The sequence below is a fragment of the Helianthus annuus genome, chromosome 2 (genome assembly GCF_002127325.2).
Source record: "Helianthus annuus cultivar XRQ/B chromosome 2, HanXRQr2.0-SUNRISE, whole genome shotgun sequence".
Taxonomy (NCBI): Eukaryota; Viridiplantae; Streptophyta; class Magnoliopsida; order Asterales; family Asteraceae; genus Helianthus; species Helianthus annuus.
Window position 1 is genome coordinate 63,114,380 of NC_035434.2, and position 12,850 is coordinate 63,127,229.

General features: G+C 42.8%; 1 protein-coding gene across 1 annotated transcript; it reads left to right on the forward strand.

Annotated features, from left to right (window-relative positions):
- Positions 1-8,600: 8,600 nt before the first annotated feature.
- Positions 8,601-10,642, forward strand: LOC110917488 (WD repeat-containing protein 26 homolog). Its single transcript, XM_022162035.2, has 2 exons — positions 8,601-8,806; positions 8,882-10,642. Exon 2 carries the CDS (start codon positions 8,917-8,919, stop codon positions 10,522-10,524), a length of 1,608 nt encoding a protein of 535 aa, XP_022017727.1. The 5' UTR covers positions 8,601-8,806; positions 8,882-8,916; the 3' UTR covers positions 10,525-10,642.
- The last annotated feature ends 2,208 nt before the right edge of the window (positions 10,643-12,850 follow it).

Consider the following 12,850-nt stretch of genomic DNA (forward strand, 5'->3'; position numbering starts at 1 on the left):
CAGTTGTAATCAGATTGATGGTACATTATAATCAGGCCCAAATCAGGAAACTACCAATAGCATTTCACTAACATGTTTCCTAATCAGGTTATTGGTCAAAGTGGATCAAAATCACAAGGGTTTTCATATTCTTAACTATCATTCAAAGTGTTCTTCACATATTCAAACACATATTCATCAAGATCATAACATTTTCATTCAACCATACTATGCATTTTCGGACAATAGTTATAACACCACACTAGATATCAATATTCATCTTGCTAGCAACACATTTTTAACTAAGTTTTGCCATTATCATAAACTAGTCCGATTTCATGAATATCAACATAAATGGTTCAAACTTCTTTTAAACACAAAATATCACAACTCTACATGAAGATGTGTTAACCGATTATCATCATTGTACATACAATATCATCACTTGTTAACAAGTAGCAAATCATTTCTCATGTATAAACAATCTAACCTTCAAACCCTAGACATAACATGAACATACTAACATTCAACAAAGCATCAAGAACACTAACCGGTTATGGGTTTCGAGGGTGTGTGAAAAGCTTCCAACCGGGTGTGTGTGTGAGCCGATCCAAGTCCCAATCCGAGAATGATGAAGTGTTTGTGTTCTAGAGTTTAAGTGAGAGAAGTAGGAGAGTGTGTGTGTGTGTAATGTTTCAACAAATGGCAAAAGTTAACTAAGGGTGGTTTATATAGGCTAGTTCAAGTGTGTGCACCCTTAGTGGGTTTCGAGTGGGTTTACGGCCCAATGACCCAACCGGCCAAAGGTTCTCGGCCCAAGTTCACTCGAGACCTCATGGTCTCGAGTCGGGTTCCTTATTCTCGGTTGGGTTCTTGGTTCACATAAAACACGTACACATATATATATATATACAAATGCACACATAACCAAGCACATAAAAATTCACGTTTATCATTAAGTTTAATCGGTCAGCTAGTCACATAACGTACAAGCAAGTTACAACGAAAGGTTCTAAATTTCGAGTTGTCACATCATCCCCAAGTTGAAAGAAATTTCGTCCCGAAATTTGATGGCACTCACTGAGGAAGCTAGTCAAGTTGTAAGGTTTTCCCGGTTATTCTGGGGTGTCACATCCACCCCCCGTTGATCTGGAATTTCGTCCCGAAATTCCGTAGCTTCAGCCTCAGTAGCGTTTGTACTGTTCTCAAACAGTTGGGGATACTTTTGTTTCATCCGATCTTCGCGCTCCCAGGTGAACTCTGGGCCGCGACGTGAGTTCCAACGAACTCGAACGAGAGGTATTCTAGTGCTCTTGAGGACCTTAACATCCCGGTCCGTGATTTCGACAGGTTCTTCGACGAATTTCAACTGTTCGTCGATCGTGAGTTCCTTCAGAGGAACTACGTGCGTCTCATCTGACAGACACTTCTTCAGATTTGACACATGGAAAACGTTGTGAACTGCACCGAGTTCTGCTGGTAATTTCAGTCTGTAGGCCACCTTGCCTATTTTCTCAAGAATTTCGAAAGGTCCAACGTATCGTGGGTTGAGTTTGCCGCGTTTACCAAAACGAACAACACCCTTCCAGGGTGAAACTTTGAGTAATACCCGCTCCCCAACCTGGAGCTCAAGCGGTTTCCTGCCCTTATCGGCGTAGGCCTTCTGACGGTCACGAGCGGCCGCCATGCGTTGTCGTATTTGAGCAATCCGCTCAGTAGTATCTACCACATGTTCTGGACCAGTGATCTGACTATCCCCCACCTCTGCCCAACAGAGGGGTGACCGGCATTTACGTCCGTACAATGCCTCAAACGGAGCAGCTTTAATGCTGGTGTGGTAGCTGTTATTATACGAGAATTCCACAAGTGGCAGATGCCTTTCCCAGCTGTTGCCAAAGTCGATTACACAAGCGCGAAGCATGTCTTCTAAGGTCTGGATAGTGCGTTCGGACTGCCCGTCCGTCTGCGGGTGATACGCTGTGCTCATATCTAGACGTGAGCCAAAAGACTTGTGCATCGCCTGCCACAGTTCCGAAGTAAAACGTGCATCTCGATCAGAGATAATAGAGGTGGGCACCCCGTGCCTCGAAACAACTTCCTTGAGGTATATCTCCGCCAGAGTGGAGAATTTATCTGTTTCTTTGATTGCCAAGAAGTGTGCGGATTTCGTGAGTCGATCCACGATCACCCAGATAGTATCGTTTCCGCGCTGTGATCTAGGTAGGCCAGTAACAAAATCCATGGAAATTTGTTCCCATTTCCATTGTGGTATCTCTGGTTGTTGGAGTAGGCCTGAGGGTTTCTGATATTCCGTCTTGACTCGCGCACAAGTTAAACACTTGCTGACATAAGTTGCTATGTGGGCCTTCATGCTAGGCCACCAGTACGTAGTTTTAATATCGTGGTACATCTTATCCGAACCAGGGTGTACCGAGTAGCGAGATTTGTGTGCTTCATCCATCACAAGTTCCCGTAAGTCGCCATAGTGTGGGACACAAATGCGTCCTGTCACATAATAAGCACCGTCTTCCTTCTGTTCTAAGCGTTGCCTTGACCCGCGTAGAGCTTCAGCTCTAACGTTTTCTGGTTTCAGTGCTTCTATCTGAGCAGCTCGTATTTGCGAAGGTAGACTAGAATGGATCGTGAGTTGTAAAGCTCTTACGCGCTTAGGCGTAGTGTCCTTCCGACTGAGGGCGTCTGCCACGACATTGGCCTTGCCCGGGTGATACCTGATAGAGCACTCGTAATCGTTCAGCAGTTCGACCCATCGTCGCTGCCGCATATTCAGTTCCTTCTGCTTGAATATGTGTTCTAGGCTCCTGTGGTCGGTGTAGATGGCGCACTTGGTTCCGTAAAGGTAATGCCGCCATAACTTAAGTGCGAAAACAACAGCTCCCAGTTCTAAATCATGCGTAGTGTAGTTCTTCTCGTGTACTTTGAGTTGTCGTGAAGCGTAGGCTATGACTTTATCTCGTTGCATCAATACACAACCAAGACCTTGAATCGATGCATCACAGTAAACCACAAAATCATCTGTGCCCTCTGGCAATGAAAGGATAGGTGCACTACAAAGTCTATCCTTTAGATGCTGAAAAGCTAACTCTTGTGCATTTCCCCAATGATAAACAACGCCTTTCTGCGTTAGCAAGGTGAGAGGCTGCGCGATCTTAGAAAAATCCTTAATGAATCTCCTGTAGTAACCTGCCAATCCCAAGAATTGGCGAATCTCCTTTGGTGTGCGAGGCGCAGGCCAGTTCTTAATAGATTCCACTTTGGAAGGATCAACGTGAATCCCATCCTTGTTCACCACATGCCCTAGGAAATGGACCTCTCGAAGCCAGAAGTCGCATTTCGAGAATTTTGCGTAAAGCTGTTCCTTCCGAAGGAGTTCCAAAATAAGTCGTAGATGTTGTTCGTGCTCTTCTTTGTTCTTAGAATAGATTAGGATGTCGTCGATGAAGACTATAACAAACTTGTCCAGGTACGGCTTGCAAACTCGGTTCATCAAATCCATAAAAACTGCCGGTGCGTTCGTCAGCCCAAACGGCATGACCAGAAACTCATAGTGCCCATAACGAGTTCTAAAGGCCGTCTTAGAGACGTCCTCTTCTCGAACTCTCAACTGGTGATATCCCGATCTCAGATCGATCTTTGAATAGTAGCTCGACCCCTGCAACTGGTCGAACAAGTCGTCAATGCGCGGTAGAGGATAACGATTCTTCACAGTCACCTTGTTGAGTTCGCGATAGTCGATACACATTCTGAAGGTACCATCCTTCTTCTTCACAAAAAGTACTGGAGCTCCCCAAGGCGATGAGCTAGGACGAATAAAACCCTTACCCAAGAGTTCTTGCAGTTGCGTGGAGAGTTCTTCCAACTCTGATGGCGCTAAACGATAAGGTGCACGGGCTACAGGCGCGGCTCCAGGAGCTAGATCAATCTGAAACTCGACTTGGCGATGGGGCGGAAGACCAGGTAATTCCTCAGGGAATACCTCAGGATAGTCGCGTACAACGGGAAAATCTTCTAACTTCTTCTCTTTTTCTGTGATGTCAGTAACTAGAGCCAAAATCGCAGTGTGGCCCTTCCGTAAGCACTTCTGAGCCTTAAGAAGAGAGATGATGTTCTCAACAGCACTTCTCTTGTCGCCACGAATCATGAGAGGTTCACTACCTAAATCAGGAATACGAACGATCTTCTCATTGCAAAGAATCTCTGCTCGGTGTTGGGATAACCAATCCATCCCAATGACAACGTCGAAACTACCCAAGACAATAGGAATAAGATCAATAGAGAAGGTCTGGTTAGCGAGAATAAGCTGGCAACCCTTGACTACGTGTGAGGCTTCCAAACTCTTACCATTAGCTAGCTCTACGGTGTGTTTGTCGCTCAGGGGTGTAAGAATACGCTTAAGCATCTTACTAACTTCTAGTGACACATAGCTAGTATCGGCACCCGAATCAAATAAGACTGTAACATAAAAGTCGTCGAGAAGGAACTTACCCGTCACCACGTTGGGATCATTCCTTGCTTCACCTTGACCAATCACGAACACTCGTCCCCTAGCACCATTGTTGTTGTTCCCATTGTTACCATTCCCCTGATTGTTGTTGTTGTTGTTCTGGTTCAGTTGGGGACAATCTTTCTTGAAGTGGCCTTCAGCTCCACACTGAAAGCACCCTTTGTTGTTACCCTGCTGCTGTCGCTGGTTCTGCTGAGGTTGCTGACGATTCTGATTGACGGGATATGCGCTTCTGCAATCCTTTGCAACATGACCCGGCTTGTTGCACCGATGACAGTTGCCCCTGGTGCATGGCCCACTGTGGTGTAGGTTGCAACGATTGCATTTGGGGTGATTTCCTTTGTATCCACCATGACTTTGACCACCGGACGATTGCTGACTGGGGCTCTTGTGATCGTCCGTCTTTCTCTGCTGAGACTGAGTTTGCACCGAAGTTGAACCCCTGCTTGAAGTTCCATCCCATTTCCGTTTATCCCCACTAGAAGTACCAGAAGTAGTTGCGGCACCTATACGCTTCGGTAATTTGTTCTGCTCCACCGCTTGGTCAGTGAGACGGTGAGCCAACTGTACAACCTGCTGGATAGTAGTCAAGTTTGCTGAAGTCACATGACTTTGGATCTCTGGCACCAAGCCCTTGAGATAGAGTTCAATTCGTTTATACGGAGGATCCACCATAGTAGGACACAACAAGGCAAGCTCATGCGATCTCTTAGTGTATGCTTCAATCTCTAACCCCGACATCTTAAGATTGTAGAACTCATCTTCCAGTTTGTGAATGTCGTCACGACTGCAGTATTCTTCCCTGATCATTTCCTTGAAAGTTTCCCATGGGGTGGCGTTGGCAGCAACCAACCCTAACATCTGCACTTGAGCATTCCACCACGTGAGAGCCAAACCCTCGAGAGTACCAGTAGCATACTTCACCCTGCGCGCTTCAGGGCATTCACACATTTCGAACACAGACTCCAGTTTCTCAAACCAGTGTAGGAGACCTACTGCTCCTTCAGTGCCGCTAAAAGTAGTGGGTCGACAGTCCATAAAGGTCTTAAAAGTGCACACCGGTGCCTGAGCATATTGACCTAAGGTAGGTGAAAGAAAAGACAGAGTTTAACACGAAGGTTGGTTCACGAGAGTAGGATCCAAATGATCCTAGAACAATTTCGGTCTGCAGGATATACCTCCTGCGTTTGCAGCTGCCAGCGCTGCGGCAACTCGCTCGTTGATCAAAGCCGTCAACTGGGCTTGTGTCATGTTAACGCGTCCAGACATGGTTCTTCATAATAAGAGTAATACGTGTGAGAGAGGTTCGCGAAAGCACGATAGTAGGACAGAGTAAGCACGCACGTGTTCAAGCAACAGTAGTTATACTAATCAAGCATACCATGAGCAATGTACTATGTAACTAACAAGTAGGCAATATTCATACATTATATTACCTAGAATGTCGAGCCTTGCATGAGGAGTGAAGTGTCGTTGTGGACCGTTGAGCACTAAACCGGTTATAGTCTGGTTTTAACAAAAACGTTTCTCCTTTATCAAAACCAAGTTCACTATAACCAATGGCTCTGATACCAATCTGTCACACCCCCAAATCCCCACCTGCGGAGTACTACCGCTTGGAGGCGTGACTGACCAGGATCCAGCCACCAATCATACTGAACGAGCATATAAGTAATTATAAAAGTTTAACCAATACGATTAGTGTTTCAAAACAAACAAGTTTAAGTTGCAAGCGGAAGCATAAGTTTAAAGTTATGACATAAGTTCAAAAGTTCCAAGTTTAGCATAGCACGTAGCAATCCGTGTCCCACAACGATCCTCCTCCATGCAAGCTCCAGTTGAGTACCTATGGTCCTGCAAAGCATGTAGTAACGAGTCAACAACTAGTTGAGTGAGTTCACGGGTGGGCGTTCGTTTTAGTTGTTTCGAAAACAGTTTACTTTAACTGGCATCCTGCCGTGGGGGTTACCCCATAGTTTAAAAACGTGACATGTTCGTTCCCAGTTACTCCGGCACTCCGGCCGTGGGGGCTACCCCATGATAGTTATCAGGCATTTCGGCCGTGGGGGCTACCCCATGCGTACACTAGACTCGTTACCATATCGACTGCTGACTGTAGTCATGTTTATGTGCCCTGAAAACATCAATGTCTATCATCATTGACGTGCCCCAGATCCATTAGTTCACGCCCGTCCTCTGCGGCACGGTGTGAGGCTTGTCAGACCTAAATAGCGCTATCTAACTAATGACCCGCTCGCCATTGGCCCGGCGATTAGTCGATACAAAAAGGAGGGACTTCGTGATAGAGTTTTAGTCTAGTACGTTTATCCGTCCATCCGGACGAGGAATCACATTCCTGAACCACTGACGTCCTACCCAAGGAGGACGAGGAATCCACATTCCTTAATCCCGTTCCCAACCCAGGGAATCCCATGCTTTGTAGAGGGTGTGAACTCACCTTGGTTTGCTCGGCAGATAATCACAGAAAGTCAATCAAGTCGCAAGTAGTCAATAACGTCCTAACACAGATATCACTTATAATCAGATCCGAACCAAGTAGTGCACAAATGTTCAACACGTATGGCAAACACGTTTAACAGTAACAGTTCTCAGTTAACAGTCAGACATAATTCCAAAGTCTAAGTGTGAGGCCCAAACAGTTGGGCTCGTGATAACAGGCCCAAATAACACATCAACAGTAGCACAGAAGTCCATAAATTCGGCCCACTAACTTAGGCCCAAAGTGTGGTCTCGAGTCGCAACCGGACTCGCAAGCATGGTCTCGAGTCATGCTGTGTGTGCTGATCTCAGGTGGTTGCGAGTCGCAACCGGTGTCGCAACCGTGGTCTCGGTTCATCATGCTAAGGTCTCGAGTCGCAACGGGACTCGTAACCTGTGGTCTCGGCTTGTCCTGTTATGGTTGCGAGTCGCAACCGCGTGGTCTCGAGTCATCACGCTGTGGTTGCGAGTCGCAACGGGTGATTGCGAGTCGGTAAGCTGTCATATTCACGTTCAGGTGCTGATGCAGTTGTAATCAGATTGATGGTACATTATAATCAGGCCCAAATCAGGAAACTACCAATAGCATTTCACTAACATGTTTCCTAATCAGGTTATTGGTCAAAGTGGATCAAAATCACAAGGGTTTTCATATTCTTAACTATCATTCAAAGTGTTCTTCACATATTCAAACACATATTCATCAAGATCATAACATTTTCATTCAACCATACTATGCATTTTCGAACAATAGTTATAACACCACACTAGATATCAATATTCATCTTGCTAGCAACACATTTTTAACTAAGTTTTGCCATTATCATAAACTAGTCCGATTTCATGAATATCAACATAAATGGTTCAAACTTCTTTTAAACACAAAATATCACAACTCTACATGAAGATGTGTTAACCGATTATCATCATTGTACATACAATATCATCACTTGTTAACAAGTAGCAAATCATTTCTCATGTATAAACAATCTAACCTTCAAACCCTAGACATAACATGAACATACTAACATTCAACAAAGCATCAAGAACACTAACCGGTTATGGGTTTCGAGGGTGTGTGAAAAGCTTCCAACCGGGTGTGTGTGTGAGCCGATCCAAGTCCCAATCCGAGAATGATGAAGTGTTTGTGTTCTAGAGTTTAAGTGAGAGAAGTAGGAGAGTGTGTGTGTGTAATGTTTCAACAAATGGCAAAAGTTAACTAAGGGTGGTTTATATAGGCTAGTTCAAGTGTGTGCACCCTTAGTGGGTTTCGAGTGGGTTTACGGCCCAATGACCCAACCGGCCAAAGGTTCTCGGCCCAAGTTCACTCGAGACCTCATGGTCTCGAGTCGGGTTCCTTATTCTCGGTTGGGTTCTTGGTTCACATAAAACACGTACACATATATATATATATACAAATGCACACATAACCAAGCACATAAAAATTCACGTTTATCATTAAGTTTAATCGGTCAGCTAGTCACATAACGTACAAGCAAGTTACAACGAAAGGTTCTAAATTTCGAGTTGTCACAGTTTTACCCGTAAATACCGACACCGTAACGATACCAGTATCAAATATAGCCGATACGATTCAATACAGATACAATACAGGTTCCGTACCAGTTCAATACCGTACCCGATACCAAATCCTCATCCCTATTCTTCCCTTCTCTTTGCATTTTCCAAGTTACCATTTACCAATCCAATCGGTTTCATTCTCCATAACCACCGCCGCTTCCACCGCCCAACAACTATCATCAACCATCAAAATCTTCTAATTTGATCTTGCCACCGTCATCGCCGGTAAAATCTCTCTGTTTTTTTGGATTCTGGATACAAATTACTTGTAATCTGAATTGGGTTTATTGATTTTACTAGATTTTCAAATTGTGTATGGCCTGATTGTCTATTTAATGGGAGGTGTTGATTCTGAACCACCATCTAAACGTAGAAAACTCAAACAATCATCAATGGCTGAAACGTTAGCCGATGATTCAATCGGTTCAAAGAGAATCAAGAAAGTTGAATTCGTTAGACTAATAGCGGAATCATTACATTCTTTTGGGTATACAAATACACTTTCAAATCTTGAAAAAGAATCCGGCATTGCAGTTTCATCAGGTTTAGTTAATGAATTCATCAAACTGGTTCTTGATGGGAACTGGGATGAAAGTTTGAATTCGTTGCGAAAGTTATCGGTTCTTGATGAATCGGTTGTTAAATTGGCGTCTTTTGTGATTTTAGAACAGAAGTTTTTGGAACTTTTGAATGCTGATAAGTTTATTGATGCTTTAAGAACTTTAAGGACTGAGATATCATGTCTTTCGATTGATCAAACACGGGTTCGTGAGCTTTCGTCGTTGTTGTTATGCTCGCGTGGTAACGTGACTAAACCGAAGCCGAAACAGGAGGTGATTATTGATTTGCAGAAGGTGTTTCCTCCGGATGTTATGATCCCACAAGGGAGATTGGTTCAATTAGTGGAACAAGCTCTTGATTCGCAACAAGATTCGTGTTCGTTTCATAATTCTGTATGTGTTGATTCGTTGTTCAGTGATCATAACTGTGGAAGAAGTCAGATTCCGTCGGAAACGTTGCAGATTCTGCAAGAGCATCAAGATGAAGTCTGGTTTGTTCAGTTTTCTCATAACGGGAAGTTCTTAGCTTCGTGTTCGAAAGACAAGTCAGCAATTATATGGGAAGTTAGTCTCGATGGTAGAATCGTTGTTAAGCATAGATTACTCGGGCATAAAGAACCGGTTTCTTGTGTTTCATGGAGTCCGAACGATGATTGGATTCTCACATGTGGTGTGGAAGAGGTTGTGAGGTGTTGGGATGTTCAATCTGGTGAATGTGTTCACGTTTATGATAAAACCGATCTTGGTATGGTTTCGTGTAACTGGTCTCCGGATGGTCAAAGGGTGTTTACAGGATTCAATGATAAGAGTATCGTAATGTGGGATTTGGACGGGAACGAGATGGAATCTTGGAAAGGTGAAAAGACGTTAAGGATATCGGATTTGCAGGTTACAGGTGACGGTAAGTTTATAATTTCAATCTGCAAGGAGAATATGATACTTATATTCGATCGAGATTTAGCGAAAGAAAGATTAATCAAAGAGGATTATAACATTGTTTCGTTTTCATTATCCGGTGACAATAAGTTCTTGTTGGTTAGTTTGGTGAATCAAGAAATACATCTTTGGTGTCTTGATGGAGATGTACGGCTTGTAGCTAAATATAAAGGTCATAAGTGTTCACGATTCGTGGTTCGGGCTTGTTTTGGCGGGGTTGATCAAGCGTTTGTTGCTAGCGGGAGTGAAGACTCACGAGTGTATGTATGGCACAGGGAAACGGGCGAGCTTATAAAGACTTTGGGAGGTCATTCCGGAGCTGTGAACTGTACTAGTTGGAACCCGGTGAACCCACATATGGTTGCATCGGCTAGTGATGATCGAACCATACGTATCTGGGGTTTGAAAGACCTGAACTCAAACCACAGTTGCAAGTGTAGGACTTGAACTTCATAGATAAAACTGTGTTTACATCTTATGTTTCTGAACTGGGATTGAAATTTGTAGTTTTATTGGGAGGTTGTTTGGTTTGAATACATAAAGATTGCATGATTTGTTATGTTCTTATTGTTCTTTTGCAGTTTGTTGTTTGAAATGTTGATAGATTTGTGTTGAGAAAACTGTTATTGACTTGTATTTATGTTCATGTTGAGGGGGTTTCGGGTAAAAAAAATGGGTTAAACGTCTCAAGCGGGTTGTATATGGATTGTAAAAGATAGTTTTTTTTTTTTTTAACAGCAACTTTCATTCAGAAAACTAGCAAGAAGCTAGAAATAAAAACATCCGAAATTACATTAAGGACACACCAATCTTTCCATAAAAGATTCTTAAACTGTGATCTCTTTTTAATCCAAAGGTAGGCTAAAGACTTTATATTCTCCAAATCTTTAGCTACATTTGCCTTCTTAACTGCAAAAATCACTTCGTTTCTCTCTTTCCAGATGCACCAGGTAGTCGTGAGAATTATACCATGTATCATCTTCTTTTTACGTGCTTCCACACTTAGATTGTTACACCACGAACTCACTCCTTGTCAAACTCTCGATGTGAAATAGCATGAAGTTAGTAAATGATCTACTCTTTCTTCGCTTTCACCACATAAACAACCACCATCATTCTCTACATGCACATTGCGACACCTCAAAGCCCCAATAGTTGGTAGTTTCTTTTTCTCCGCCCGCCAAAGGAATATATTTATCTTCTTTGGAATCCAATTATTCCACTTTACATCAAATGGAGCTGCCGTAACAAATGATTTTGATAAGATCTTTTTCATGGAAGCAATTGAAAATCCTACATAAGAATCTGGAACCATAACTAATGATCCGGGTTAATAGTCAATACCACCCTTCTAATCACATTTAGGCATTCTTCCCATTCAATTAATTCTTGTTGATCCAAATTAACTTTTTTCCATCTCTACTTCCAATTCACCCTACCGTCAATTCTTTCCAAGCAATCTTGAATCGAAAGCGTTGTATCTTGTTCAAGGGAGATGATTAAATAGGAAGTATAGTTTGGCTAGAAAGGATAGGAAACAATAAGGTTATGACATGTGGCAAAAGTTAAAAATAAAGGAGAAGGGTATTTTAGCCAATTTTATCCAATCTTCTCTCTTCTTCTTTCCCTGTAACTTCAAAACACACCATTTTCAAAACCCACAATCTTCAACCTTTTCTTCACTTTCTATCTCAATAATCACTACATTATAGTGCAATTTCGTCATCAATCAACGTGTTCTTCAACTTTTTTTGAAGAAACTCAGCTTAATTTCATACGATATCTCATTTTCCCGTGATTTTGGTATGACAAAAACAAGTTTATTCGCTCACATGGACAATTTGCATCAAACTGCAAAAGTCTGCCGTTTCGTAAGGAAACGTACAGTCCGGAACTTGATCATAAGCTAAACATACCATATATAACCTAAACATAGCTTGGAAATAAGCTTTGAGTGGTCCGGTGTGCGAGAATATGCTTATTGGATCTTACAGGGACTAAAAGTGTCAAAAACGGCGTAAGTTTGCATTTACGCGCATATCTTACGTTCTGACCACATCTGGACATCCAAAATTTTTGTACACACTAAAATATTTTTATTTTAGTGATCGGCATGCAAAAATACCAATCGTCGCTTAATTTGGTTCGTTTTCGCGTCCGTTTGAGTTTCGTCGTTATTTAACGAATAACGCGACCGTACGACCAAACGAGCCGACATCCGAGAGTTTTCCAATCACATTTTGAGTCCTCTAAACCTTATTGACCTTGTAGAGCCTTGAAAATGGCTTAACGGGTGACAAAAGGGCCTGAAACGAGCTCAAACACATTGCAGGGACTGAACCGGTAAATATCAAAACCTTTGCTGATCTGTTGAGTCCACACGGGCCACGTAAGCCCATCCCATATCTTACGCGGGCCGTGTGAATATGCCCAACGACAGAAAATATGTTTTCAGCTGTTCTTTGATCTTTGAGGGCCATTCTTGCAATTTTCTTGTGTGATGTGCAAGTTAACACTTCTCCAAGCATTGCTAGCTGTCCATTAACACTTGTAGGGCTGTGATTTAAGGCTTGGTAATCACATAAACACTTGTGATGATCTTGTAAGTTCACTAAAAGTATAAATAGCCTTGCTATGCTCTCATTTTCACTCACACTTGATCTAAATTCTCTAAGTTGTTGTTTTATAACTTCATACCTAAGAATTTTAAGATCAAGTTTAAGCAAGGACCTTTTGTAAGCCTTCTTTCATTCTTTTATTACTTTCTAGCTTA